Source organism: Cutaneotrichosporon cavernicola (genome assembly GCF_030864355.1).
Source record: "Cutaneotrichosporon cavernicola HIS019 DNA, chromosome: 1".
NCBI classification, from domain to species: domain Eukaryota; kingdom Fungi; phylum Basidiomycota; class Tremellomycetes; order Trichosporonales; family Trichosporonaceae; genus Cutaneotrichosporon; species Cutaneotrichosporon cavernicola.
The window spans coordinates 283,730-308,998 of NC_083393.1; the positions used below are offsets into that span (position 1 = coordinate 283,730).

The 25,269-nt window shown below is 60.4% G+C and overlaps 8 protein-coding genes across 8 annotated transcripts; 3 read left to right on the forward strand and 5 right to left on the reverse strand.

Moving 5' to 3' along the window:
* Window positions 1–93: 93 nt before the first annotated feature.
* On the forward strand, window positions 94–1,589 carry CcaverHIS019_0101180 (uncharacterized protein; the record flags this gene model as incomplete). Its single annotated transcript, XM_060596767.1, has 4 exons — window positions 94–131; window positions 163–510; window positions 542–703; window positions 749–1,589. The coding sequence occupies 4 exons, from the start codon at window positions 94–96 to the stop codon at window positions 1,587–1,589; spliced, it is 1,389 nt and encodes a 462-aa protein (XP_060452666.1).
* Window positions 1,590–1,838: 249 nt separating this feature from the next.
* On the reverse strand, window positions 1,839–3,180 carry RPL7 (uncharacterized protein; the record flags this gene model as incomplete). The annotated part of the gene is made up of 5 exons (XM_060596778.1): window positions 1,839–2,032; window positions 2,084–2,516; window positions 2,719–2,811; window positions 3,099–3,114; window positions 3,164–3,180. The coding sequence occupies 5 exons, from the start codon at window positions 3,178–3,180 to the stop codon at window positions 1,839–1,841; spliced, it is 753 nt and encodes a 250-aa protein (XP_060452667.1).
* Window positions 3,181–3,468: 288 nt separating this feature from the next.
* Window positions 3,469–4,280, forward strand: CcaverHIS019_0101200 (uncharacterized protein; the record flags this gene model as incomplete). The annotated part of the gene is made up of 4 exons (XM_060596790.1): window positions 3,469–3,471; window positions 3,780–3,816; window positions 3,948–4,213; window positions 4,260–4,280. The coding sequence occupies 4 exons, from the start codon at window positions 3,469–3,471 to the stop codon at window positions 4,278–4,280; spliced, it is 327 nt and encodes a 108-aa protein (XP_060452668.1).
* A 348-nt stretch (window positions 4,281–4,628) lies between these two features.
* CcaverHIS019_0101210 (uncharacterized protein) lies at window positions 4,629–5,805 on the reverse strand (the record flags this gene model as incomplete). The annotated part of the gene is made up of 3 exons (XM_060596801.1): window positions 4,629–5,403; window positions 5,440–5,540; window positions 5,668–5,805. The coding sequence occupies 3 exons, from the start codon at window positions 5,803–5,805 to the stop codon at window positions 4,629–4,631; spliced, it is 1,014 nt and encodes a 337-aa protein (XP_060452669.1).
* A 911-nt stretch (window positions 5,806–6,716) lies between these two features.
* Window positions 6,717–7,696, reverse strand: CcaverHIS019_0101220 (uncharacterized protein; the record flags this gene model as incomplete). Its single annotated transcript, XM_060596812.1, has 2 exons — window positions 6,717–7,160; window positions 7,196–7,696. 2 exons carry the CDS (start codon window positions 7,694–7,696, stop codon window positions 6,717–6,719), a joined length of 945 nt encoding a protein of 314 aa, XP_060452670.1.
* Window positions 7,697–9,773: 2,077 nt separating this feature from the next.
* Window positions 9,774–12,197, reverse strand: CcaverHIS019_0101230 (uncharacterized protein; the record flags this gene model as incomplete). The annotated part of the gene is made up of 4 exons (XM_060596823.1): window positions 9,774–11,696; window positions 11,732–11,888; window positions 12,111–12,118; window positions 12,153–12,197. The coding sequence occupies 4 exons, from the start codon at window positions 12,195–12,197 to the stop codon at window positions 9,774–9,776; spliced, it is 2,133 nt and encodes a 710-aa protein (XP_060452671.1).
* Window positions 12,198–12,594: 397 nt separating this feature from the next.
* Window positions 12,595–13,383, forward strand: CcaverHIS019_0101240 (uncharacterized protein; the record flags this gene model as incomplete). Its single annotated transcript, XM_060596834.1, has 2 exons — window positions 12,595–13,050; window positions 13,249–13,383. 2 exons carry the CDS (start codon window positions 12,595–12,597, stop codon window positions 13,381–13,383), a joined length of 591 nt encoding a protein of 196 aa, XP_060452672.1.
* A 201-nt stretch (window positions 13,384–13,584) lies between these two features.
* Window positions 13,585–24,920, reverse strand: CcaverHIS019_0101250 (uncharacterized protein; the record flags this gene model as incomplete). Its single annotated transcript, XM_060596845.1, has 8 exons — window positions 13,585–13,857; window positions 13,905–14,423; window positions 14,459–16,480; window positions 16,516–17,848; window positions 17,880–23,301; window positions 23,336–23,491; window positions 23,527–23,698; window positions 23,733–24,920. The coding sequence occupies 8 exons, from the start codon at window positions 24,918–24,920 to the stop codon at window positions 13,585–13,587; spliced, it is 11,085 nt and encodes a 3,694-aa protein (XP_060452673.1).
* Between the last annotated feature and the right edge of the window lie 349 nt (window positions 24,921–25,269).

Sequence of the window (25,269 nt, forward strand, 5' to 3'; positions counted from 1 at the left end):
GGTTCCGTACGCGACTGTCTTGGCTTGGCTTGACATGAATGACCCAGGGCGAGACGCGACAATCAAGGCGCGCTCTACCACCACCAACCCATGATGCTCACATACGAGGAACAGCGCCGGCAGAACATTGCGTGAGTCACAGTCAGACTAGACTGATGGAAGGGACAACGAGGCGCTGCTCAAGTCACTTGGCCTCCACATGCCCGTGGTTCCGAAGGCCACACCTAAGCCCAAGCTAAAGGCCAAGCCTAAGCGGCAAGTCGTCGAGGCGGCCGAGTTCGAGGACAAGGGTTCCAGTTCCGAGTCCGACGAGGAGTACACATCCTCACGGCCGCGGCGGGGCGCACGCGAGCGGCGCACCACTCGTTCTAGTGTAACTTCCACTACTACCGTACAGAAGCCCTTTGGCCGAGTACAGAACGGACCACGCCGCCGCGCCGCGAGCCCAGAGAGCGACGACGGCCAGCCTCTCCGTAAAGCTCAACGCTTGGGTGTGCGCACACAGGAGCCGTGTGTTTCGCCCATTCTTAACTGACGACAGGAAACAGTTTGGGAATATCCCCGGCATCGAGGTGGGGATGTGGTGGGCCTCGCGGATGGACTGCAGCACCGATGCAGTCCACGCACCGACCGTTGCGGGTATCTCTGGTAACGCAGAGCTGGGCGCATGGAGCGTTGCTTTGAGCGGAGGATACCCTGACGAGTACGTTCAGCTATCGCAGGAACGATTGCATCAAGCTGACGACAGCGTTGATCTCGGCGACGCGTTCACGTACACTGGCTCTGGGGGTCGCGATCTAAAGGGTACGCGGGACAAGCCCAAGAATCTGCGTACTGCGCCTCAGACATTCGACCAGAGCTTTGAGAACAGCTACAATGCTGCGCTCAAGACGAGCGCCGAGACCAAGAACCCCGTACGTGTTATCCGGGGGTTCAAGCTCAACTCGCCTTACGCCCCGGCAGAGGGGTATCGGTACGACGGGCTATACGTTGTCGAGCGGGCTTGGATGGCGCCCGGTCTCACAAAGAAGCTCAAGGTGTGCAAGTACGCGTTCAAGCGACTGCCGGGGCAGCGGCCACTCCCACGCAACGACGAGGAGACGGAAAGTGATGTGGGAGAATCAGAGGAGAATGGACTTGACGAGGAGGCTGCCGACGACGTGGCTGGAGATCATGAGGCCGCCCAGGAAGGACGGAATGAGGCTGAGGTCGTGACCCTGGCCTCCAAGTCCGTCTCCAACGAGACAACCGTACCAGCTCCCGAATCGTCCAGCGAGTTCAACGAAACCCCGCATACCCGCCGCTCTGCCCGTGCTTCGGCTGCGTCTGAAGCCCCGGTGGCTATTAATGGCACCACGAACGGCACGCGCCGTTCAGGCCGTGTCTCGGCCGCCTCGACATCCGAAGCAGAAGGTACCTCGCGCCGTTCCAGTTGCGTGTCAAGCAGCATCACGCAGGCCAAGTCCTCGGCCGCGAACGGAAAGCGTTCCGGTTGCTATGTTGCAGCAGAGCCTAGGAAGCGCACCAACACCCGCTCTTCACTCCCTGCGGACACAACGCTACGAAGGAGTCGGCGCAGCCTGGCCTAGCTCATTGTCATTGTCTCTCTCTTCCTCTGTAAGTCTGTAGTCTTGGTCCCGGTCAATGCCATGCTGTGTCTGTGCCAGCCGTGCAGCAAAATTGATATATCAATCGCTTGCTACAACAACCCAAGACCCAGCACATATCGGAGACCCCGGCGATATCGGGAATGGGTACATGCAAATACGGAAGGACGGCCCCGTCACCACCCCTCCGGCCCTCTACCACGAAGCGCTCAATACTGTTAAGAGAACAGCTTAAACCATCTGGTGGATGAGCTTGGAGATGTGCTGCTCGCGGTTGCCAGTGTCACCGCCCTCGACGAAGCCAGTGAACTTGCGGTCACGGAAGCCGCCGGTGGGGTTGGACAGCTTGAAGGGCCAGAGGGACTGGGTGGCCTGCTTGAAGTTAGGGCCGCAGGTGGCGATCTCGTGAACGAGGTCCTCCATGCCTATTTGTCAGCTGTGGCCAATACAAGATAGTAGTAGTAGCTGATACTCACAGACAATGCCGTACTTGCCGAGGTTCTCCTCGATGATCGAGTTGTCAGTGATGGGGATGCGCTGGCCGTTGACCTTGGCGTAGCCGCGCTTGTAAACAAGCTCGCGGATGGCCTTGAGGTTGGGCTCGCCGTAGGCAATGTAGGGCGAAACAAGACGGAGCATCTGCTCGGTGGCCTTGGTCACGCGGATGAAGACACCGTTGTTGATCTGAAGGAGACGGAGAAGCTGGAGGATCTTCTTGGGCTTGGGGGCAATCTTGGAGATACCCTTGAGGCGGACGACGAAGAAGACCTTGGGCTGGGCCGAGACGTAGTAGTCGCCGGTCTTGCGGGCCTCACGCTTAAGGCGGATCTCCTCACGCTCCTTGGCAGTGTACTCCTTGACGTACTCGTCGGCGCGCTTGAAGATGACCTTGCGCTTGGCGAGGCGGGCCTGCGACGTTTAGCAAAACTTTTTCCGCAAGTGTGTAGTTCGCGGTGGGGGGTGTTGAACCATCCTTCAGAACGAAAAGATGGTAAACGACGCAATGGTATCACCCGGAGGCTATCCGCGACCAGACAGAGTCGGTCTTTGCAATATCGAAAGAGACTCGGAAGTCTCTCCCGCCCCACTGCGAACTAGGGGTGGCTCTCACCTTGCGAGCCTCAGCCGCGGCGGCGAGCTTGGCCTCGCGGGTAGCGTCGTTGGTGCGGCGCTTCTTGAGAAGCGTCTCGGGGACGGCAATCTGCTGTGGGGTTGTCAGCGGCGGTTCATGGTTGTCGTGCGAGTGCGGTTGAGGAGAGATTTGGCACAGAAGATGTGGAGGCTTCCTTGAATGAAGATTTCGCTGCCAAACGACACGAAGCGACGTATCATTCCGAGTTCAATGGCGCGCGGGTCGCCATCGTCTCAGCGTCGCGGGTGCACGTTGTGGACGCGCACCCGTCTCCAGCCCGAGTCCCATCTCCACATCTCCAAAGCTGCTCAAATTTCTCTCCTTGCGCCCACTCGTCGCGCGCGGACATAAATACACACCTCGGCCGAAGCAACACTGTCTGTCAGCTGTGTTCATCGTCGCCATCGCCGCCGGGACTACTCACGTCGTAGAGGGAGCCATCTTTGCTGCTGTTTTTGGGTTGAGGGATGGAGAGACGGACTTGGTACCAACACTCAGAATGTGCCCCTCCGGCGATCTTCGGGATTTTGTAGACTACCAATCTTGTCCAAACTCGCCGACAATGTGGCACTCTTGAAATTTCTGATCACACGTCATTGATTATCATATTTGATTCCGCGCCAAACTCTCACTCTCCCAAGTTCTGTGCAACCTGGTGTTCTGTCTCTTCAACCAAAACCGCATCTCGAACGCTTTTCCTGCCAAAGGCTTAAATCGGTTAACGTCAAGATGGTGAGTCTGGCCGACGACAGTGACCGCGACAGCGACAGAGGCGCAGCGCAGTGCAACGGATCGTGCGCGACGGCCGGGACTGGATCTGTGGCGCCGGCATGCTAGGTCACGGGTCTATCCTTCTCGAATGCGCACAGCGTTGGGCAAGGGGATGGGGACGAGGATGGGTAGCGTCTGTGAGGCGTTCGTCCCGGCTTATGCTCTCCATCCCTTCTCTAGGACAACTGTGGCGCCTGCGCGCCTGCGCGTCATCTCTGTCGACTGCGCGGTCTAAACTTTCCAAATTTCCAGAACATTGCTAACAGCAGTCTTCTGAGCTCGCTGCCACCTACGCCGCCCTCATCCGTAAGTCTTCAAGATATCCTGCACGCGACGAATCTCGAGACAACTCGACGAAATCCTTCATGGATCAATCTTGACGTCTTGAGATTTTGACTGGCGCAGCGAGCTCTGCTCTGGACACAACTAATTCCCAGTCGCCGACGAGGGTGTTGAGATCACCGGTGACAAGATCACCGCCCTCACCCAGGCTGCCAACGTCGAGGTTGAGTCCGTCTGGGCCGGCCTCCTCGCCAAGGCTCTCGAGGGCAAGGACCTCAAGGAGCTCCTCACCAACGTCGGCGGTGGCGGTGCCCCCGTTGCCGGCGGTGCTGCCGCTGCCGGTGGCGCTGCTGGTGGCTCTGACGACGCCCCCGCTGAGGAGGCCAAGGAGGAGGAGAAGGAGGAGTCGGACGACGACATGGTGAGTGGCTCGCAGACCGAGACTGTACAGTCGCTAACATGAACAGGGCTTCGGTCTCTTCGACTAAGCGTATCCGCCCGCTTCGATCTCTGCTGGCTCCGGTCATGCACATCCATATATATGCATGATCTCTCCTTGACACTACTTTGTTGCGACGGTTGCGTAAATATTGGCTGGTGGTGTGAATGGCTGTGCAATGGACGAGGCAACGACTTCCTGGTGCACTTGTGGTCCTCATCCCGCTCGTCCCACTTGCCAATCTACTCATGTTGCTGTGCAACCTCCCACTCTCGCCCTTGATCGCATTTGCTCTGCTCTGTCGTTGCGTTTCAGCGCGCGCCCTGTCCCCCGCAAGCGTATGCTCGTAGACTACTCCAGAAGATCGGTTCCATAAATACTACTACACTAATGCACATCACTGCTCCATCTGCGAGGTGGCCTCCCCCTCCGCCTCAGCCTCAGCCTGGGTTGAGCTAGTCCCCGCCCGTTCCCAAGGCTTAGGCCTCGCAGCCAACTTGGGCTCGCTAGCCGGCGTCTCGTTAAGACCCTCTGGCACCTCGTGGTGGGGTACCTCGCCAGCCCGGCCCGTCGAAATGAGGCGCACGACCTCATCGAAAGGCAGCTGCGGCCCGTCCGGTGCCGGCGCCGTCGTCTCAATTGGTCCCGGCACGCTAGTGGCTTCGGGAGCCTCGACCGCATTGGAAGTGGGGACAGCCATCTCGGCAGCGACGGCGACACGGTTCTCAATACGCAGACCGCTGATGTCGGGTGTCGAAGGCTCAGACGTCTCGGTCAGTCCCGGTGTCGCGAGGGCCGAACCGCCCGTGCTCGGTGCTCTGGCGTCACGCTGGGGTTCGCGAGGTGGCGGTGTGGGATTACGCGAGACCGTGACAGAGGTGCATACCCGCTCGACAGTGATGCCACCTTCGCCGTCAGTGTCGAAACGACTTGGGCCCGGAACAGAGGCCTGAGGAGCCTGCGGCGGGGAGGGTGGGCGCGAAGAGAAGGGAGGAGGGTCGGAGGAGGGAACGCCGAGGCCTTGCGCCCCAACACGATCTTGGAATGGGGGAGGGGGGCCGCGCACATCAGACGATGACGTCGACGCCACTGGCGAGCCCATTGGCACGCTCTCGGTCTCGCGGGAACGGAGACGGAGGTAGACGTCGAACGGGACTTGGGACTGCTGCTTCCTATTGTTAGGTTGAGCTCCTTACGACGCCACGCACCGCGTAAAGTAGAACCACTGGGCACGCGCAATCACGTCGTCAATGTCGGCTACGCTCACGCCGCGCCCTTTGACCGACTTGATGACGTTTGGGAGGCCAGCCTGGCGTTAGTCCTGCTCGCGACCTTAAGATGGTGATTCGCGTGTCCGTCCATGCATGCTGGAGGAAACAGCGCGAACCCCGCATCCGACAGAGTCGTCGCTAACTGCTGATGCCGGTAAGACATACCCGGAACTCCTGGTCGTTACGAAAGTCGTGGGCCTCGAACGCGGCGACGATCTCCATCGCCTCGTCGGTGGCGGGGACATCGGGAATGGAGACGGGGTTGGAGGGTGGGGGTTCTGATCCGAACATGGACGTGGACATGGTGGATGGCGTATCGGAGAGATGGGTCGTTGGCAGTTGACCCGTGCTTTAGGTACTTGAGGTAGGTTGGGTGTCAAGCTGAGTGTCCCACGATGCGGGTACATGCGTGGGGTGGAGTTCCTGGGGTGGAATGTGGGGACACAATAAAGTCCCGCCAGGCCACGCGGTCAGGGCTAGGTCCGACGAGTCGCGGACATGGACCGGTAGGCTCGAGAGGAAACGATGAAGCGGGTACGCCAGCTGGCGCCATGGCGCAGGAGAGAATGGATACATACAAGGCGCGAGTCTCGGTTGACAGACGAAGTGGATGAGGTTGGGGGTGGTGAAAGCGGCGTGGGTAAACCCCTTTGTCTTGAATCTGGGAAAGGGGACTGCTCTACCAAAGGAGGTCGTGTGATCGCCTTGTAAATATTGATATGAATGGTGAGAATCTGGTGAGAATCACGAATGGGTGGATGGACAAGGCAAAGAATGGTATCGCAAGCGATTGGCGGAAGATAAGGCCTAAGATGTCACTAAGACTGTAGCGCTGTTGAAGATGGCATTCACAGCTAGATAGTCCATAATGGTGCAGAGGGCTAAGGAATGGGAATGGCTCGTCTTCACAAACAATCCCTCTTCTTTAAGGTGAGACTGGATGCATGTACCCGATCAACCAAAACCAGCCAGTTAGTGCCCACGTTAGACATCTGGACACAAGGCACATGTCAAACATCAACCGCCGCCCTTGTACACCCCACATCCACACCTCGATCGCTGACCCAGTCCTAGACCGCAGCTGCTAGCAACTGAGCGGACACGGCACCCCAAGCTATCAATGCGATGCACTGTCTACTATACAGCTTAGTAAAGATCGAATCGTGTGTGGCCGCTGCCCGCACGGCGTGATATAAACACAGATAGGCAGAAGTCTAGGCCTTGGCTCCGACGACCTCGGCAGAGATGCTCGACTGGCGGATCGGAATAGTCGGCGAGACCTGGGTGATGGTGGGTGCCCCGAAATGGCCGCCATCGCTGCGCACAACCTCGTTCGTGCTGCTGGAGATCGGGCCCACGGCGTCCTTGCTAGCAGCAGCGGCTGCGTTGGCAATGGCTTGCGAATACTCGTAATCGTGGCCCTCGAGTTGGGCTGCAGCAGCGGCAATGGCATCCTCTCTAGACGGTTCCGAGCTGTTGACGGTTGAGTACTGGCCCATCTTGGTCGAAGGCTCTGGTACGCCACGGGCCTCAGAGTGCTCGGACACGATCACCTGCGGGTACTGGGATGAGGACTCATACGTCTCGTCGTAGGCTGGGACCTTGTTCGAACCCGCGTTGACGGCCAGACTCGGACGAGGAGAGCGATTGGAAGTGAGCTGAGAGGTCAGTGTGCACAAGGATTGTGACTCACCATAGGGACTCCCTCTCCTGGGTCAGCGTCCGAGCGCGTGTCCCACGGGTCGTCGAGACGCGAGGTCGTCGAGCTGCTCGCCAGAGGGCTCGAGTCGTACGGGCTCGAGTAGGACGAGTTCAAGCTCATCATGCTCGCGCGCAGGCTGCGCTCAGACGGGAACGATGGGATGAGCGTCGAGTTGAAGACTTGCGAACCCGACGTGCCCGATGCTAGCGAGTCCAGCGTCGCATAGCTGTCGCGCGTGGCAAGGCTGCCCTGTTCAGAGAGCACCATCATACGGCTCTGGCGTATCGAGTTGCGCGCCTCGGCCTGTTTCCAGAACTTGTTCTCGCGGCGCTTCATCCGTGACCGAGCAATAACCCAGATGATGATGATCGCCACGAGCGCCATGCCAAAGATAGCTCCGATGACTGCGGGGACGACAATCTTTATGCCCTTGGCGCCCTCCTCGGAGAGTTCGCCGCGCGGAGCGACGCTTCGGGCGTGATGGGGGGCCATGGATTTGGTCTGGACGGCGGTGGGAAACAAAAGCGAGTGTTCAATGGCAAAAGTGCGAAGCGTAGGCTCTCTGCAACGTTTGGTGATGGCTCGGCGTGCGTAGTTCAAACACCTTCAGGTGTGTTTACTCGTTTCGTTAGGGATCGTGAGGAGTTGAACCTGTTTGCCGATAAGCCGTTGTCGATGGCCCGGCTCCTTCCTAGGTGACCACTGTTGTGTAACGAGTGAAGACAAGATAAAAGAGAGTCAATAAAAGTCCAAAGTTGACAAGGTGTTGAAGAAGCAAGATGTCAGTGGACGTGGCTTTTGCTGTGCAAGGGGGGGGGGGGGGCAGCGAGCGAAGGAGTGGCGGTGAGTGATTCCAATGGTCTGTTTCCCTAAACATATTGATTGATTAGAGTGCCATGATCAACCATCCATTAGGGTATGAGGGTCGAGGGGTTCATGAGGGCAATGCACCTAAAAGGAAGGTCTAGGTGTAACATCCCCCGCACACCACAGCCTTGGCCCTTCGCTTCCCCTTGCCCTGGGAGCTTGTCTCTGCTCAAAGCTCCTGGACAGGCCGACAGGTGTGACAAAACGCGTTTACCTACTTGATCACTTGAGAGTCGTAGACTAAGTTAATTGGATGACATGACTGATCATGATCATGAGACCTGGAGGAGCTTTGGACCGCATGTAAACCCACTTTGTCATGTTGTAACAAGTGATAATAGGCTTTTCAACCCAGAACGAGAATCCAAGAGGGTAAATAACCCTGGATGATATAGAGTAATATGGCACAGCCTACATCGTCTTGGCAGCGAATCAACGTCCAAACCTCAGGGAATGCTTTCTTCAACAGCTTCCAAGACATCGCTTCTCTCTTACCCTCTTGTCAACTGTGATTCCTTTCAAGCCTCGAGCCACCGTCCGGCCGCCGTGGCGCCGTGGTCGCCGTAGCGGCCGCATCGTATCTCCTTCCACAGTTCCGTTGTGCACTCACAGACATGAAATCCCCTCCTCCTTCGATCCTCCGAGCACACCGCAAAGCGCGTACGGCATGCTGTGCCTGCTCCCTAAGTTGGCGTGCATGCAACGGGACGCGGGATGGGCACCTGGCTGGCTCGCAATAGGACGTGGTTGCGCCCTTCGTTTGGCTGTTGCTCATGCGGATCATGGTGCTAATGAACCTCATGGCACTGTCAGCCATCGCGGTTGCTGATTTCTCGCCATTCTTCGCGGCATGTGGCGCATAGCGTCGGCTGAATCCCTGTAGATGTACAGTACATGGCATAACCAAGGTCATGTTTGTTCCGTAAACATTCCAGCTGTGAGTACGTCAGTCTTGTTCTTTCTCACACCAACATGTGGTCGCAAGTACGTATGCCTTGCTCGCGTCCAGCCGAAACAAAACATGTCCTGGCCATAGATTGGCAGACCACAGTAGCAAACACTGCCGCGAATACCAGGTTCTCGACACATCTCAGCTATAAACTCAAGATGATGACGGCACACTGCTCGGTTCCCACTTCATGGGAAGGCAGGCGCGATCGCGGAATAGAGGACGACACTCTGAACCCAAATCCCCACAACCTACTTGCATCATCTCAAGACTAAAAAAAAAACACTCCACCAGTCATGCTTTGCAACCGAGGTTGCAGCCATCTTGGCCCCAGACCCCCAGAGCCTCGCGCTGATGGGACGAGGAGGCGTGTGAGAAGCGCAGGAGAAGCGAACAAGGAGGGGTGTGGGAAGCGCAGGTAGGAGAAGGGGACGAGGAGGCAGTGGCAAGGGAGGAAGAAAGGCGATAGTCGGGGTGCCTGGTCGGCTGAGACTTAGGTATGAGACACCGCACACCTGGGTGCGAATTCGGCTCTGCAATTGGGCGCTGCTGCTTCCGTGAGGACGGAAACAAGCTTGTCAGACTGCACATGGTCTTTCTGGATGAGTACCGTGGCTGAATTGAACCAAACTCTTGGGTCTTACAACCGTACCACAGCAAGGTGACAAATATTGCATACTCCTGTAGCTTAGGCAACGGATGCAAGATGATCATTTTGAACTCACTTCTACATTGCAGTCCTCAAGCCAGAGCTTAAGCAGCAACGTGCCAGTCGAGCTTGTCGGCCCACTCCTTCTTCCTGAGGGTGAGGAGGACCTCCTCAACGTCCTTGGCACCGTTACCCGAGAGACAGATGACAACATTCTTGTCCTTGGGCAGGGTCTTGGCGAGCTGGAAGCCTCCCCAGAGGGCGTGGCTCGACTCGAGGGCAGGGATGATGCCCTCGTTCTGCGTGAGCCAGCGGAAGGCGGTGAGGGCCTGTACGTCGTCCGCAGCGATGTACTCAGCACGACCGATCGACTTGAGGTACGCGTGCTCGGGGCCGACCGAGTTGTAGTCGAGGCCAGCCGAGATCGAGTGAGTGGGCGTGAGCTGACCCATGAGATCCTGGATGATGTACGACGCAGCGCCGTGCACGACACCTGGCACACCCTTGACGAGCGTGGCCGAATGGCCGTCCGTGTCGATACCGTGACCGCCGGCCTCGACACCGATGAGGCGTACGCTCTTATCCTCGATGAAGTCGTAGAACGTACCGATGGCGTTCGAACCACCACCGACGCACGCTACGACCGCGTCGGGGAGCCCGCCCCACTTCTCCGCAGCCTGAGACTTGATCTCGCGGCCGATCACGCGCTGGAAGTCGCGCACGATGGTGGGGAACGGATGGGGCCCGATCGCGGAACCAATGAGGTAGTGTGTGGTGTCGAGACGCGTGACCCACTCACGCATAGCGTCGTTGACAGCATCCTTGAGCGTTTGCGACCCGGAAGTCACGGGGACAACCGTGGCGCCCAGCATCTTGATGCGGAAGACGTTCATCTCCTGACGGCGCACGTCCTCGGCACCCATGTAGATGACGCACTCCAGGCCAAACTTGGCGCACACCGTGGCAGTGGCGACACCGTGCTGACCGGCACCGGTCTCAGCAATGATGCGCGTCTTGCCCAAGCGCTTGGCCAGAAGGATCTGGCCGATCGCGTTGTTGAGCTTGTGCGAGCCCGTGTGATTCAAGTCCTCACGCTTGAGCCAGATCCTCGCTCCACCCATCTTCTCCGTCATGCGGTCGGCAAAGTACAGGCTGCTAGGACGGCCGATGTACTCGAACATGTCTTCGTACTCCTTCCAGAACTTGGGGTCTTTGCTCGCTCGGACGTACTCGTCCTCGAGCTCGTTCAAACAGCCGACGAGGGCCTCGGGAACAAAGGCGCCACCGAAGGGTCCAAACTTGGACGGGAGCCGCTCACCCGCGCGAACAGTGTACTTGCCCTTGTCGTCCGCAGTAGACGGGGGAATGGGAAGCGCGGGTTCGGGCTTGGACAGAGCAGCCTTGCTGCTAAGGGTGGCGCGCGTCACGGGAGGCTGGTCGATAAGAGTCATGCTGCGGCAGTACGCCTCAATAGCGGACTCAGCCTGCCCCTGAGGCGCCTCGCGGACAATCTTGATGACCTTGGATCCAACAACGACGGCGTCGGCACCGGCAGCGGCGATGAACTCGAAGTGGGTGCGGTCGTCGACGCCGAAGCCGACAGCGAGGGGAACAGGCGTAAAGTTCCTTATGCGGTGGAGGAGGTCCGGGAGGGCGACGTTGATCTTGCTGCCAGACGACGAGCCCGTCGTGCCCATCTTGGAGACGACGTAGATGAACGAGTCGGCAATAGTCGCGAGGAACTTGACACGGTCGATGGTGGTCGCGGGCGCGACAAGGGGGACGTACGACATACCCGTGTCCTTGCAGACGTTGCGGAACTGCATGGCCTCCTCGGGGGGAAGGTCGACGACAATGTAGCCGTTGGCGCCGGCGTCCTTGGCATCCTTGACAGCCTTCTCCTCGCCGTACGCAAGGAACGAGTTGTAGTAACCCATGAAGATGACGGGCGCCTTGAGACCCTTGGTGCGAGCCTCGCGCACGTAGTCCAGACACTTGCGGTAGTCGACGCCGTTCTGGATGGCGATCTGATGTGAGCTGGATGATGGTAATGAAAGCTCACAGTGTTGGCCTCTTGGATGACAGGCCCGTCAGCCGACGGGTCAGAGAAGGGAACGCCAAGCTCAATAATGTCGGCGCCACCCTTCTCCATGGCGAGCATGAGCGGCACCGTCGCATCGGCGGTGGGAAAGCCCGCCGTGAGGAAGGTAATAAACGCCCTGAGGTTAGTGACTGTGGACTGCGGGAATGGGTTGTTACTACTGCCGAGGTCGCCGAGGCGACGTCAGAGGCTGGGTGTGGCATGGTCAAGATAGACAAAGTCTTCAATCTGTGATTGAGGCATTGTCGTCGGACCGCCACCAGACAGATGCGCAGCACGAGGGCGAACGGCATGGAACAACGCTCTGACAAAGATCACAGCCAGTTAATAAAGCACTCACGCCTGGTCCTGGTCGTCAGTCCTGTCAAGAATGGAAACTCACCTGCTCCTTCTTGGACGCGAATACTTGCTTGATAGCCTCGGCCATGGTGATGTGTTGGAGTGGGAATGGAGAGAAAGGAAGAAGGTGGGCCACGATAATAACGAACCAGATACGGCGCGGAGCACGCAAGTTGGCCAGTCGCCAGTGGCAGGGGTACTGTAGCCATTTGGGGGGGCCCGGTGGCCGGTGGGCCGTGTCCCTTTTCCGACTCGACATCCGGTTAACAACCCCCGGAACCAATTATTGGCCGCATATAGACTCAATGAAATTCGACTCAAAAGGATATATCGTGGTTATAGAATAAAGGAAGTGGGGCAGGGGTAATGGACGAATATCTGAGGACACGTGAGGATAGAGTGGGGCAGCCGGACAGAGTGGAGGGAGGTGGAGGTCCCTCAGAAATTCAACTCAACCCCTCTCGATCGTCAACAACACCAACACCATGGCTGCCGACACCCCCGCAACAAGACGACCACGTAAGCGCCGCCGCCGCGCAGCGTCGTACTCGACTTCGTCGGACGAGGACAGTGACTCGAGCGCGAGCGAGAGCGAGAAGGAAGACGAGGAGAAGATGGATGTGGACAAGTCGTCCTCGAGCTCAGAGTCATCCGACTCGTCCTCGTCGGACAGCTCGTCGGACAGCTCGGACAGTTCGGACTCAGACGACTCGGACTCGGACTCGGACGACGACGCAGCCAAGGCCAAGGCCAAGGCTGCCCCCAAGGCTAAGGCTGAGCGGCCGCGCCAGCCGACGCTCTCGCCGTCCCCTCCGCCGCGCGATATCCCTTCTTTCCTCGCTACGGAAGGGGAGGAGGATGACCGGCGCGCAAGGTTCAAGCGCGTGTATATGGGGAAGATTGTTGAGGGGTTCGGTGGGGATTTGGAGACTATGCGTGCGGTGAGTCTGTCGAGGGTGTGGGACCGGGCTTGCATGGTGGTTGGAGCATTTGAGGGATGATGACGAGGATAGCGTCATAAGAGGGGAGAAGGAGGAGGGCCATGACTGCGGGCAGAGTGGAGAGGATTTGACGGGGTGGTGGATGAGGTTCCAGGCGGAGTATTTATCAACTATATTGGCGAGCTCAGCTGACGCCAGTCCGACCCCACGCTCGGCCCAAGCCGCCTGCAGCTGCTCATCGACTCGCTGGCGGCTGGCGTCGACGTGTTCGCGGAACCCAGCGGGGACCAAGGTGTCGACGAGGTCGGCGTGATCCTCAACGAGGGTGCGTAGTGCCATCACCATACATAACATGTCCTCTGCTCGCTTCCCTCTCAATCGCTCTTCACCCTTGGTTACCTCCTGCCTGGCCTTGCAGCGCCGACCTGCGGCCAGGCCTGCCTTGTACACTAGCAATGCATTCATAAGGTCATTATGGTCGTAACAACACCAAGATAATTGTCGAAGGATAGATAGATGGCCCAAGTTCACATTCTATTTCTGGGCCGGAATGGGCAGAGGACGCGCAGTAGGAGGTGGAGCACCAGTAGCAGCCGGCATGGGTTGAGGAACGAGGTTGAAGCCCATTCCTGCAGGTGGGGCCGGAATGCCGGCGGCAGCTGGCACTGGCATAGCGTTCGGGTTGGGTAGTGGTCGCGCGCCTGGGGGCGCCATACCCATGCCAGGCGGGGTGGGGAAGACGTAGTTGCTCCACTGGGGCGGCCCTTGGGGCTTCTTCTCGCCGCCCTCCTTTTTCTTCTCCTCTTGCTGGTCTGTCAGCGTGGTCCCGGAGTTTTCCAAAGCAGACAGGTCACCTTCTTCTCTCCCGGCTTGGTGGGCGGCTTGGACGGGTATGGCACCACGGCCATGAGGTCGCCTCCACTCTGGCGGCCCTTGAGGAGCAGCAGGTCTGCCAGCTCATAGTAGAGGCCGCGACGCGCCTCGCGCATGTCGCCGACCTCCTTGAGCAGCACCTTGACTTCGTTCGCGAGTACGCGGGAGAAGTTGTCGAGGTAGCCGGCGAGATTGAACGCGACCTGCTCGCGCGCGGCCTTCTTGACTTCTTCGACCGTGTTCTTGTGTTGGTTTGAGCCGTGTTCGACCGTCCGGTCCGCCAACTGGCGCAGGAACGTCGCCTCCTCCTCGCCCTTCTTCTTGAGAGCGTCTAGTACTGCCTGCGTGCCCTTGTTCTTGTCCAGACCCGCGAGGATTTTGTCCAGCATATCGGCGCCCTGCTTGTGCTCGGCAGCCTTGATCTCGCGCCGCTTTTTCTTGTCCGCACCTGCGGCATCGTACTCCTTCTTCCAACTTTTCTGGTCTCCAATGAGGCCGTCCTGTTGTTAGTGTGAAGGCCGTCACCGCAACTTACGAGAGCCTTTTTGATTTCGGCAAGCGCCTCCGCAGCAACCTTGCTTGCGTCAAGGGCCTCCTTGCCCTTGCCCTTTGCTTCGCCGTCCTTCTTCCCCTCCTCTGCCGCCTTGTCCTTGTCACTGCCAGCCGGCTTGGCAGCGGCGCCAGCGCCACCGGCGGGCTGCTTGGGCTTGTCTCCATCCTTGCCCTTGTTCTTGTCTTCGGCGGGCGGCGCGGGGCCAGGAGCCGCAGCCGCAGGCGTCGCAGCTGGTGGTATTGGGCTGGGAGCTGCAGGCGCCGGCTTCGCGTCTGGAGGTGCAGTGGTGGGAGCTGCCGGCGCCGGTTTCGCAGCTGGGGTTGCAGTGGTGGGAGCTGCCGGCGCCGGTTTCGCAGCTGGGGTTGCAGTGGTGGGAGCTGCCAGCGCAGGGTTTGTCGCGGGCGCAGGGGGAGGTGCAGGTGCAGGAGTTTGTACAGAGGCAGCCGGAGGTGTCACAGGAGCATCAGATTTCTTAGGCTTATTCTCCACAGGCTTGCTGTCGGCTGGCTCGGCCTCCGCCGTCTTTTTGTCCTCGGCCTTGTTCTCATTCGCTTTCTTGTCCGCGGGCTTGGATGGAGGAGTCACTGGTGGCGCAGTGCCAAGACCAGAGCGCCCAGGGTTCGGGCAACAGTGCTCGCAGTGGTGGGGCGCCGGTGCGGAGGCCGCACTGCCACCACCAGGAGGCTTGGAGTCACCAGGAGGCTTGCCATTAGGCTTCTTGCCCGCGTCAGGCTTGTCACCACCGATGTTGGCGACCGCATTCTCGGAAGGCACAGGCTTGCGGCCTGGCTTGACAGGCTTCTCGGCAGCCTCGTCGGCTGCGCAAGTAGGCAGGCCGTCAATGGGCTGGACAGGTGGTGCCGGTGTGGTAGGGCGCGAGGGTGGGTCAACCTTGGCGTCGGACTTCTTGGGCCCGTCAGGCCTCTTGGGCTTGGAGTCATCCGGTTTCTTCTCCTTGCCCTCCGCCGCGGTTCCCTTGTCAGCGGACTTCTTCGCATCCGCTGTCTTGTCAGCCTTGCCAGCGTCAGCCTGGGAAGTCTTAGGGTCGGCCTTGTCGGCCTTGTTCTTGTCATTGTCGGTTGAGGGCGGGGCGGCTGGGGCGGGCGGGGTTGGGGGCTGGGGAGCAGGGATGAACCCGCGGAACCAGACGGCGGTGGTTCCGTCTGGCATGATGACGGGCTCGTACAAGGCAATGTAGCCCGGCGGTGGGCCAGCGAGCGGGATCGTCTTGCCTTCTGCCGCGTCGGCCTTGGGCTTCGCGTCGGCGGCAGGGCTTGCTTTGCCATCCTTCTCCTTGCCCTTGCCCTTGTCGCTGTCCCCATCCTTCTTGGGCGGGGTGCCGGAGCCCTCTCCATCCTGTTTGGCTGGCGTACCGGAGCCCGTCTGGCCGAGGGGCTCGCTTGCGAACGTGACTATCTTCCCAGCCTTCCCAGGCGATGTCGGGTCGGGAAGGGGTGTGGTCGTCGACGCTGGTGTCGTGGGCGCCGTGGATGCCGTGCCCGCAGCCGACGAGGGATCGGGAGTCGATGGTGCGGTTGATACAGCGGACACCTTGGACGACGGCGGCGGGACCGGTGGTGACGACGGCGTCTTCTCGTCTGGTGACCCGTTCACGACCTTGAGTGGGGGTTCGATGCGTGCCGTGAGCTCGCTCTTGGGCTCGCCACTTTCCTTCGAATCCTTCCCGGGAACGATTGGTGCTTTGCCAATATTGCCAAGCTCCGTGACTGGCTTATTTGTGTCATTCTTAGGAGGGTTCGTGCTCCACACAGTCGCTGGCTTGTCCGTTTGGGTCCCAGCTGTAGTAGTACCAGCGTTTCCAGTTGCGGCTGCAGGTGCAGCCGCGCCAGTGCCAGATCCAGAAGCCGAGCCGCCAGCAGTAGCGCCAGCAGCAACCGGAATAGAGGGAGTCGGAAGAGTGATCTTGGGAGGCGGGTTGGGAGTGAACTCAGTCGTATGAGTAACCGAATGCGTACCCGGTCCCTGGCCAGATATCCGCGTGATCTACGGTCAGCCTGGAATAGAAATGGAGAGCTCACCTCCTCAATGGTCTCCGAGACCACGGTACCCGTCTTCGGCTGGAGCGGCGCCGGAATCGAGAGCGGGCGGCCCGTGCGTGGGTTGATTGTAGTCTTCTCCGTCGTCTCAGTGATCGTTTCCGTCCTCTCCATGGTCTTTTCCGTAGTCTTTTCCGAAGCGTTGTGGGTTGAAGCCGATGACGATGTCGCTTCCTCGTGCAGTGAGACGTGGTCCTCCCTGGGCGTCTTTACGCCGAGGAGCTGAGCAATCTTTTCCTCCACGGCGCGAAGACGTGCATCGGCGGCGCGCTCACGCTCGCGCGCGGCCTCCTCAGCTTGTTCCTCGGCAGTTGCAGCAGCACGCGGAAGACCTTGGACACCGATGATGACTTTCTCGCCAACCATGACGGTTCCATCAGGGAGAACGCGGCCCTCAACGTGACATCCAGCAGGCGAGACAGCGGCGGGTGCATCAGCAGTAGGCGCACCCCGGACACCGTCGACAATCTCGCCCGAGACGAGTTGCACAGTTCCGTCGGCGAGGACACGCGCGCTAACGCGCTCAAGGCGACCCTCGAAGCGCATCTGGCTGATCTGTTCGAGGACGCCCTTGAGCTCCTGGTTGACGGCGTCGCCCATATCCTTGATCTGGTCGCTCATGCCGTGGAGATAACGAGCCATGTCATTCTGCTGCTCGCCCTGCGCTTCGCGCATGCGGTGCATCTGCCAGTGGAAGTCGTTGGACTGGCCCACAGAAGAAATCGACGAGCTGGGTAAAATTGTCGACGGCGGAGACGTGGACGAGGCGATAGTGGATGGCAGGACGGAGGGGATCGGGGTCGGTGTACCGGGGAACGAAGAGGGAGCAGGTGGGACAGACAGCACAGGGGACTGGTAAATGGAAGAGGATGAGGAAGAGGATGATGAGGCAGCAGAAGCAGTTGGCGGGTGGACGTTGATTGTGATGTTTCCAGCCCCAGGAGTAGGGGTAGGCGGGACAGACGGCGGTGGAACAGCTGGCGTCGCAGGCTCGCTCGGGACGGTCGTCGCCTTGCTGCTGCTCTTCGAAGTGACCTTGGACGTGGTAGATCGCGAGTCGGTGGCCGTGCCCGTTGAACTAGAACTCGAACTCGAACTCGGACTCGAGCTCGACTCGGAGGCACTGGTGCCACTTGTCGTGTTGCCTAAGCCGTGATCAGGACGTAAAGTGCGGTAGGTGAAACCGGGAGCGACAACAGGAGGAACAGGACCGGGGAAGATGGGCTGGAAACCGAGAACCATGGGTGGAACAGGGGCCATCGGAGGACCAGTAAGAGGGAACGTAGGACCAGGTGGCGGCAAGCCAGGACGGAAGCTGATGTTAGCAGGATCAGACGCGCACTCACTAGCTGCGCGTCATGGGGGGACCACGACGGTTAGGGCGCCAGCGAGCAGAAAGACCAGGACCAGAAGCGGGAGGAGGAAGGTAACCAGGACCGGGGTGAGGACCCGGCTGGTGACCTGGTTGGACGGCAGGAACATGACCTGGACCGGGGTTCAGAGTGGTGCGCTTACGAGACAGGCGCCGAGGCTCGATTACGGGGGTGGGAAGGTGGAGGCTCCGCGGCGTCGGGCCACGGTTGAACGGCCTTTGATGCGTCTCCTCAGACATCGCGTCCTCGTACTGTTCCTCCCGCTCCCCATGAACCTCACCGAAAGGCACGGGGCGCAGCGGTCTGCGTTCCGTGTCAGGTTGGTCTTCGTAGTACTCTTCGGCGTACTCGTATTCGCCCTCGTATTCGCCCTCATACTCTCCTTCGTACCCCTGCGGAGGTGCTTGATTGCGGGGATAGAAGTGGGGTGCCTCAGCATGGGGAATGTGGGGCTCACTCGGAGGGTGCGACGGTGGGAGGTTGTTGAGGGCGTACTCGTCATCAAAGTCAGGCGAGCCCACTCCCTCGTTCAGCAGCGACTCCGTGAGAAACGGCGTCCGTGGGGCGCCTACTTCGCTGTTAGGCGGGACGCGGAGACCGCTAGCGTCCGAGATGAATGTGCCTGCACGGGCGTACCATGGACTCTCGCCAGTGTCGATCTCGGTTGCAGGGTCGCTAGCACGACGCTTACGTGGTGCTGGCGCCTTTGTCTGGCCTGTAACGTAGCTGCTGTAGTCACCATCCTCGACGCGCTCAAGGATAGTGCGCAGCAAGTCCTCGATACGCGGGAGGGTGATGTGACGGCTCGAGTCGATCTCGACCTCATATGTACGACGCTGGCGGAGCTCGTCAATAATGTCATTTTGCTGGCCAAGGACGGCTCCAAGCAGAGTCGAAATGTCGTCCATGCGCTGGGAGAAAGCGGCGGGAAGTACCAGCGGCGGAGGGGTCACCGGGCGCGCTGTCTCAACGCTTGCCTCAGAGGATGTATCAGAGCTCGTATCAGAGCTCGAGTCCGAACTAGAGTCTGAGCTGGGACTGGGCCTAGAAGATCCTCCTCCGAATGCCAGAAATGTTCTATGCCCATCCTTGGAAGGCACAGGGGGCGGGACGTTGTCAATGCCAGTATCGAAGCCCGGGTTGAATCCTCTATCGGTATCGTTGGCCTTATCGGTGCCCCTGTCGAGTGTCATGAGCCTTTCCTCGATATGGGACAAGCGATCGAGCTTGTCCAACTTATCGAGCTTGTCGAGGCTGTCCAACTTATCGAGCCTGTCGAGCTTACCCACCTTGGCCTCGATGCGCTCAAGCTGGCCCTCGATACGCGTAGTCTGTCCCTGCCGCACCTGCTCCTGGCCCTGGAGGTAGTTGATGAGACGGAGCATGTTGTAGTCTGGCGCAGCCGTCGTGCTCGACGGGGCGGGTGTAGCAGACGAAGGGCATGACGACGAGATGTGGGTCGAAGGTGGAGTCGGGTCGTCTGGTGGAAGGGCTCGGTCGACTTGCGGAACTGGCTTCCGGTGGATGCGCGGGGTCGAGCCAGCGAGTGACTGTGCAGTCGAGATGCTCTGCTGCTGCGGCGTCAGATAGCTCGAGCTCTCTGTAGCAGTGGTGGTGAGGCTTGGAGGTTTGGTGGATCCAGCTAGAGATTGGGCCGTGGAGATGCTTGGAGCAGCGCGGGCGCGCACTGAGGGAGGGGCGCCGAGAGATTCTGGAACGTAGGCGGTGGTAGTCGATGGAGGAGGGCCACGCATGGAAGCCGGAGCGGCGCCCAGAGACTCAATCTCCGTCCGCTGCATAGTCGAGGCAGGTAAAGCGCGCATGGAAGCCGGAGACGAGCCGACGCTCTCTGGGACGGTCGCTGCATGCGTGGAAGCAGGCGAAGAACGCATGGACTGTGGTGTGGAACCAACGCTCTCAGCGACGGTAGACATATGGGTCGAGGCCGGAGGAGCACGCATAGACAGTGGCGCAGTGCCAACGGTCTCGGCGATCGTCGAGACATGTGTTGAGGGGGCTGGCGCGCGCATGGAGAGAGGAGACGAGCCGACACTCTCGGCAATCGTAGATACATGGGTAGACGGAGGAGGTGCGCGCATAGAGCGCGGCACAGAGCCCAGGCTCTCGATTATCGACGAGACATGAGTGGATGGCGCTGCGCGCATTCCGAGGGGCGGCGATCCGACACTTTCTGGGATGGTGGAGACGTAGGTCGACGGCGGTGGCGCTCGCATTGAGAGCGGCGGGCTGCCCATACTCTCAACGACGGTCGGTACCCAGCTCGAAGCCGGCGGCACACGCATTGAGAGCGGGGGACTACCCATACTCTCGACGGCGGTTGGCACCCAGCTCGAGGCCGGCGGTGCACGCATAGACGCGGGTGCGCTCCCGACCATCTCGGGTATGGTCGACATGTGAGTTGACGGTGCGGCGCGTAGACGTCCCATCGAGAGGGGCGGCGATCCCACCGTCTCTGGTAGCGTCGGGCCCCATGTTGAGCTAGGCGGGGCCCGCATGCTAGAAGGCGGCGAACCGACCGTCTCAGCGAGCGTGGGCTCCCAGCTGGACTGGACGCTCGTGGGCGCGCGGCCCGTGACGAGAGACGGCATCGAGCTGGCCGTTGCGAAGTTCTCGTTTGTTCTCCCGTCGCTCACGACTGTGTAGGCGGCCGTTGTAGCCGTGCCGTACGAGGACACCTCGTTGGCTGTGCCGTACACACTGCTCCGTGCGCGGGGTATCCGGGTAGAAGCGCGCGACGAAGCCGTAGAGCCAACAGACGAAAGGCGCTCAAGCTCGGCGAGCATCGCAAAGTCGACGTCTGGCTCGCTGACGGGCGTAGTCGCGCGCGTGATGTCTCGAGGGTTCCCGATTGGTGACGCGGTGTTGTAGCTGGAGCTCGAGGAGGACATTTCCGGGGTCCCGAAAGACGAAGGCTCGCTTGCAGTGCCATACCGCGTTGCCGTCGCTGTAGGCGCCGGGCCAGAGACGTAGCTCGACAGCTCAGTTGCCGTGCCGAACCGAGTTGCAGCCGGCGTAGGCGGCGGACCAGAAGCGTAGCTCGACAATTCCGTTACTGTGCCGAACCGGGTTGCAACTGGAGTGGGCGATGCGTCTGACGCGAAGACAGTCGTGGTAGGCGCCGGCGTCGCCGTCGTGTAATTGCTCTGCGGTGGTGCGGCAGTCGGTGTCGCGCCAGACGAACTGGAGCTCGAGCTCGAGCTGGAACTCGGAGAGCTAGAGCTCGAACTCGAGCTTTTGGAAGTCGAACTCTTTGAACAGGAACTCTTTGAGGTGGAGCTCTTCGACGAGGTTGAGGGCGTTGACGGCGGCTGAGCTGTGAGCTCCGTAATCGATGCAGTGGGTACCGTCGCTACTTGCGTGCTGGCCTGCGGCGTGCCAAACGAGCTGGGGGCTGGTGCAGAACCGTAGTGGCTGGCAGGGTCCGCGAAGGAGGTGGGCACACGGGGCGAATCGTAGACGCTCCCTTGCTGAGCAGTCATGAGGGTGCTTGGGGGCGGAGGCGCGCTGCCGTACGTGCTCCCCTGCTGTGCAGTCTCGGCTGAGCTGGGTGGAAGGGGAGCGCTGCCGTACATGCTGCCTTGCGGCGCGGTCATGTGTGTGCTCGTCGGCGCTGGCGCGTTTCCGTACGTGCTTCCCTGCCTGGCCGTGCCGAAGGTGCTGGGGACTTGAGCGCTCCCGTACGCCGTACTAGGTACAGCAGCACCAAAGGAGCTGGGCACAGGTGCGGAGCCATAGCTGCTCACTGGTGGCGCAGTCCCGAGGTTAGTTGGCGGGACGGCGGTTCCGAAGGAACTGGGTGCCTGCGCCGAGCCGAACGAGCTAAGAGGATGAGCTGTGCCGAACGAGCTGGGGCTGGGTGGCTGGGCGGTGCCAAACGAGCTGGTCGGTTGTGCGGTTCCAAACGAGCTGGGTGGCTGGGCTGTTCCGTAGGAGCTGGGTGGTTGCGCCGTTCCAAACGAGCTTGGTGATTGCGCTGTGCCGAAGCTGCTGGACGGAGGCGCCGACCCGAACGAGCTCGGCGCCTGTGCGGAGCCGTATTGACTACCCGGATGAGCAGTCCCGAAGCTGCTGGGAGGAACTGCTGTTCCGAAGGTGCTCGGCGCACCGACCGTGCCGTACTCCCTCCCTGGGGGCGCAGTGCCGAACGAACTCGAGGCCTTGGCAGTGCCGAAAGAGCTTGGCGCCTGGGCAGTTCCGAAGCTGCTTGACGGAGGGGCAGTACCAAAGCTGCTTGGCGGAGGAGCAGTACCAAAGCTGCTTGGCGGAGGAGCAGTACCAAAGCTGCTTGGCGGAGGAGCAGTACCAAAGCTGCTTGGCGGAGGAGCAGTACCAAAGCTGCTTGGTGGAGGAGCAGTTCCGAATGAGCTGGATGGAGGGACCGAGCCATATTGGCTGCCTGGCGCGGTCCCAAAGCTGCTTGGCGGAGGAGCAGTACCAAAGCTGCTCGGAGGCTGGGCGGTGCCATACCCGCTGTCAGATGGTGCGCTGCCGAAGCTACTTGGAGGCTGGGCGGTGCCGTACGAGCTTGCCTGAGCGTAGCCCTGGGCGTGGTGGAGACTGCTGTTGCGCTGGACGTCGACCTCGTCCATCGGCCGGTCGTACAGCACGTACCGGCGGGTATCGTCCGAGCCCTGCCGCTCACGGGGAACGACTGTGCCGGAGCCTGTTCCCGTGGATCCAGTCTTCTCGATCGAGACGGGCGAGCGACGGCGAGGAGTGGACGGCTCGCTGGGGAGTGGGACGGTCACGGGTGCGGTGACGGCCGAGGCGAGGGAAGAGATCGAGCGCTCGCTTTGTGCGATTGGAGAGGATGGACGCGTACGATCACGTGAGATGCGGGGCGAGCCTGACGCTGGCGTGAGGTAGCTGTCGCCGCTCATCGAGGGCGAGTAGCGTCCGCGCGAAGAGCTCGTTCGGGAGCGACTGCGCGAGGCCGGGGAGCGGGTCAGTGCCGTACCAAAGATGCTTGGGGCGAGGGTCGACGCCTGCGGAGACAGCGGCGGCGGCGGGATGCCTCTTGCGAACACAAAGTCTCTGCTGGCCGGTTGCTTGGCGACCGCGGGAGTCAGCATCTCGGGCGTTCCGTCAGCGAGCTCGCGCAGGTCAATGTCGCTGGCGACACGGCGTAGCGAGCGCCGCTTCACACCCCCAGCTGCCAATCGCCGAGAGTCGCGAGACGTGAGCGATGCGATGAAGCCGCCAGCGGTGCTAACCACGGCATCGTCGGTCGTCTGGTGTGCGGTGGGTGGTGTACCGCCCTTGCTGTATCTAGTAGAACCTGAACCCGAGCCGGAACGGTTGCTGACCACGGACGGTGCACGCACAATCGCGAGCCGCTGCTCAAGGACCCTCCACACTGCGCCCGACCACGAGGCTGCTGTCAGCGCTTTGCGAGCTTTGTATCTCACCTCGCTCGCGAGCCGAGTCGAAGGCGATACGCTCGTTACCGTCGTCGTACACGACCTTGAGCGGATAGAGGATCGCGGCGATGCCCTGCTTGCGCGCGGCCACAGCACTGATGTCCGTGGCCTCGGGATGCGTCGGGCAGTACATGGACTGGATCTCTGGACATCAGCTGGGTCTAAACCTGGGAGCTCACCCTCGCAGAACTCAAGATCAAGCGTCACCTGGGCCTGGATGCCCTCAAGCGTACGCCAGTTAAGTTGCAGCCCATCGACATACAGCCGCGCATCGGTCTGCACCCATGAGTACTTCTCTGGGTCGATCGGGTCGTAAACGTTGAAGAAGTACACTGTACCGACGAGCAGTGGCTTGCTTGGTCAGCTGGTCCATCCAAAGACTTACCAAACCTGTGACAGGCTTTGACACCGACTTGACGCGCGTCGACGGCGCGGGAGACGGGACGCGAGGCACGTCGTCGGGTGAGAGCTTGTCTGTCGTAGTGGGCGAAGGTGACTTGGAGCTGCCCCTGTCTGATGCAATCTCGGCCAGGCTTGAGATACTGTCGTTCCGCCGCCGCCGACGGAGGCTGAAGTTGGTTGCGCGGTCGCGGCGCAGACTCTGCGGCTCATCTGCCGTCTCTGTTACAGTCATCGCGCTCCATGAGGCTATGATGTTTCTAAAGTTTGACGGCGAGGGCTGCGTGCTCGGCTCTTGACGTGGCGGCGACGGACGCCGCACCTGCGAAGGTGAGAGGGGCTTGGGCTTGGGGGACGGAGGGGAGAAGAGCCGGGTGGAAGGGGGAGGAACGGCCGGGGTGGCTGGAGAGGCCGGAGCGGGCACCGTAGCGGTGGGTTTGACGGGTGAGCTCGAGTTTGCAGGCGTCGGCAGACCGCGTTTCTCGGGCGAGCCTCTGTACGAAAGTGGCAGTTGGGTGTCCGCCTTTTTATCCTCAAAGAAGTCACGCAGGCTCTTGACGCCCTTACCACCGCCACGCTTGACGGGACTGGACGGCGAAGGCGGTTCCTGCGGCTTGGACCTTGTAGGTCCCGAACTGCGACCTGATTCACTAGAGGAAGGCTCGGTGTGTTCTGTGAGTGTATCGAGAATGTCGGGTGTTCGCGGGCCATTGCGAATCGAGATGCCGAGGCCATGTAAGCCATGCTGGGCGGGCATTCTCTGCTGCACAGGCGGAAGGGCAGGGGAAGCAATAGGGGATCGGATGTTGGGTGAGTGAGGGGGTGATGTGGCGGGGGAAGATATGAGCTGGCGCGCTGGGCCGCTAGGCGTGGGCGAGTCAACGATCGACGGCGCCGCGAGTGCGTCGAGCCGTGCAAACAGGTCGTCATAACGCGCGTCTAGCGTAACCAGTGTGCCGCCCGTGTACTGTGGCGTTATGGCGTCAGGCGCTTGGCGCTGGGGCGAGGGCGAGGTGGTTGTAATTTGGGGGACGGAGGAAGAGGAGCGTGCTGGGGACAAGAGTGATGAGTCGGGATTGTCCGCGAGTGCCGTCAGCGTCTGTACGACCGGCGACGGCTTGTTGGCTGGGCTCCACCGCCGCGGTGTCGGAGACAGCGGCGGCGTGGAGGCCATGGTTAAGGTGCCAAAGAAGAAGGGATTGGGGTATACCTGGTGGATGAGAGAGAGAGAGAGAGAGAGAGAGAGAGAGAGAGAGAGAGAGAGAGAGAGAGTAGGAAGGAGAGATGAGATATTTGTGCAGGGAATATGTTTAGGGGAGGAGTTGTCAAAGGAGGGGGTTGTATGTGTCGGTGGATTTGAGCGTGCTTGTTTTTTCTTCGCCGTTTGGTGTTTGGGTAGGAATGTTGACCGCACAGGCAGTGGGGTAAGGGGTTAAGACGTCTGTGTTTGGTTGAGACACAGCGGTGGGTCCGCTCAGACCTAGTCGAGGGTGGGGTCACTGTTCGAGGTCCCGCTCGGATCG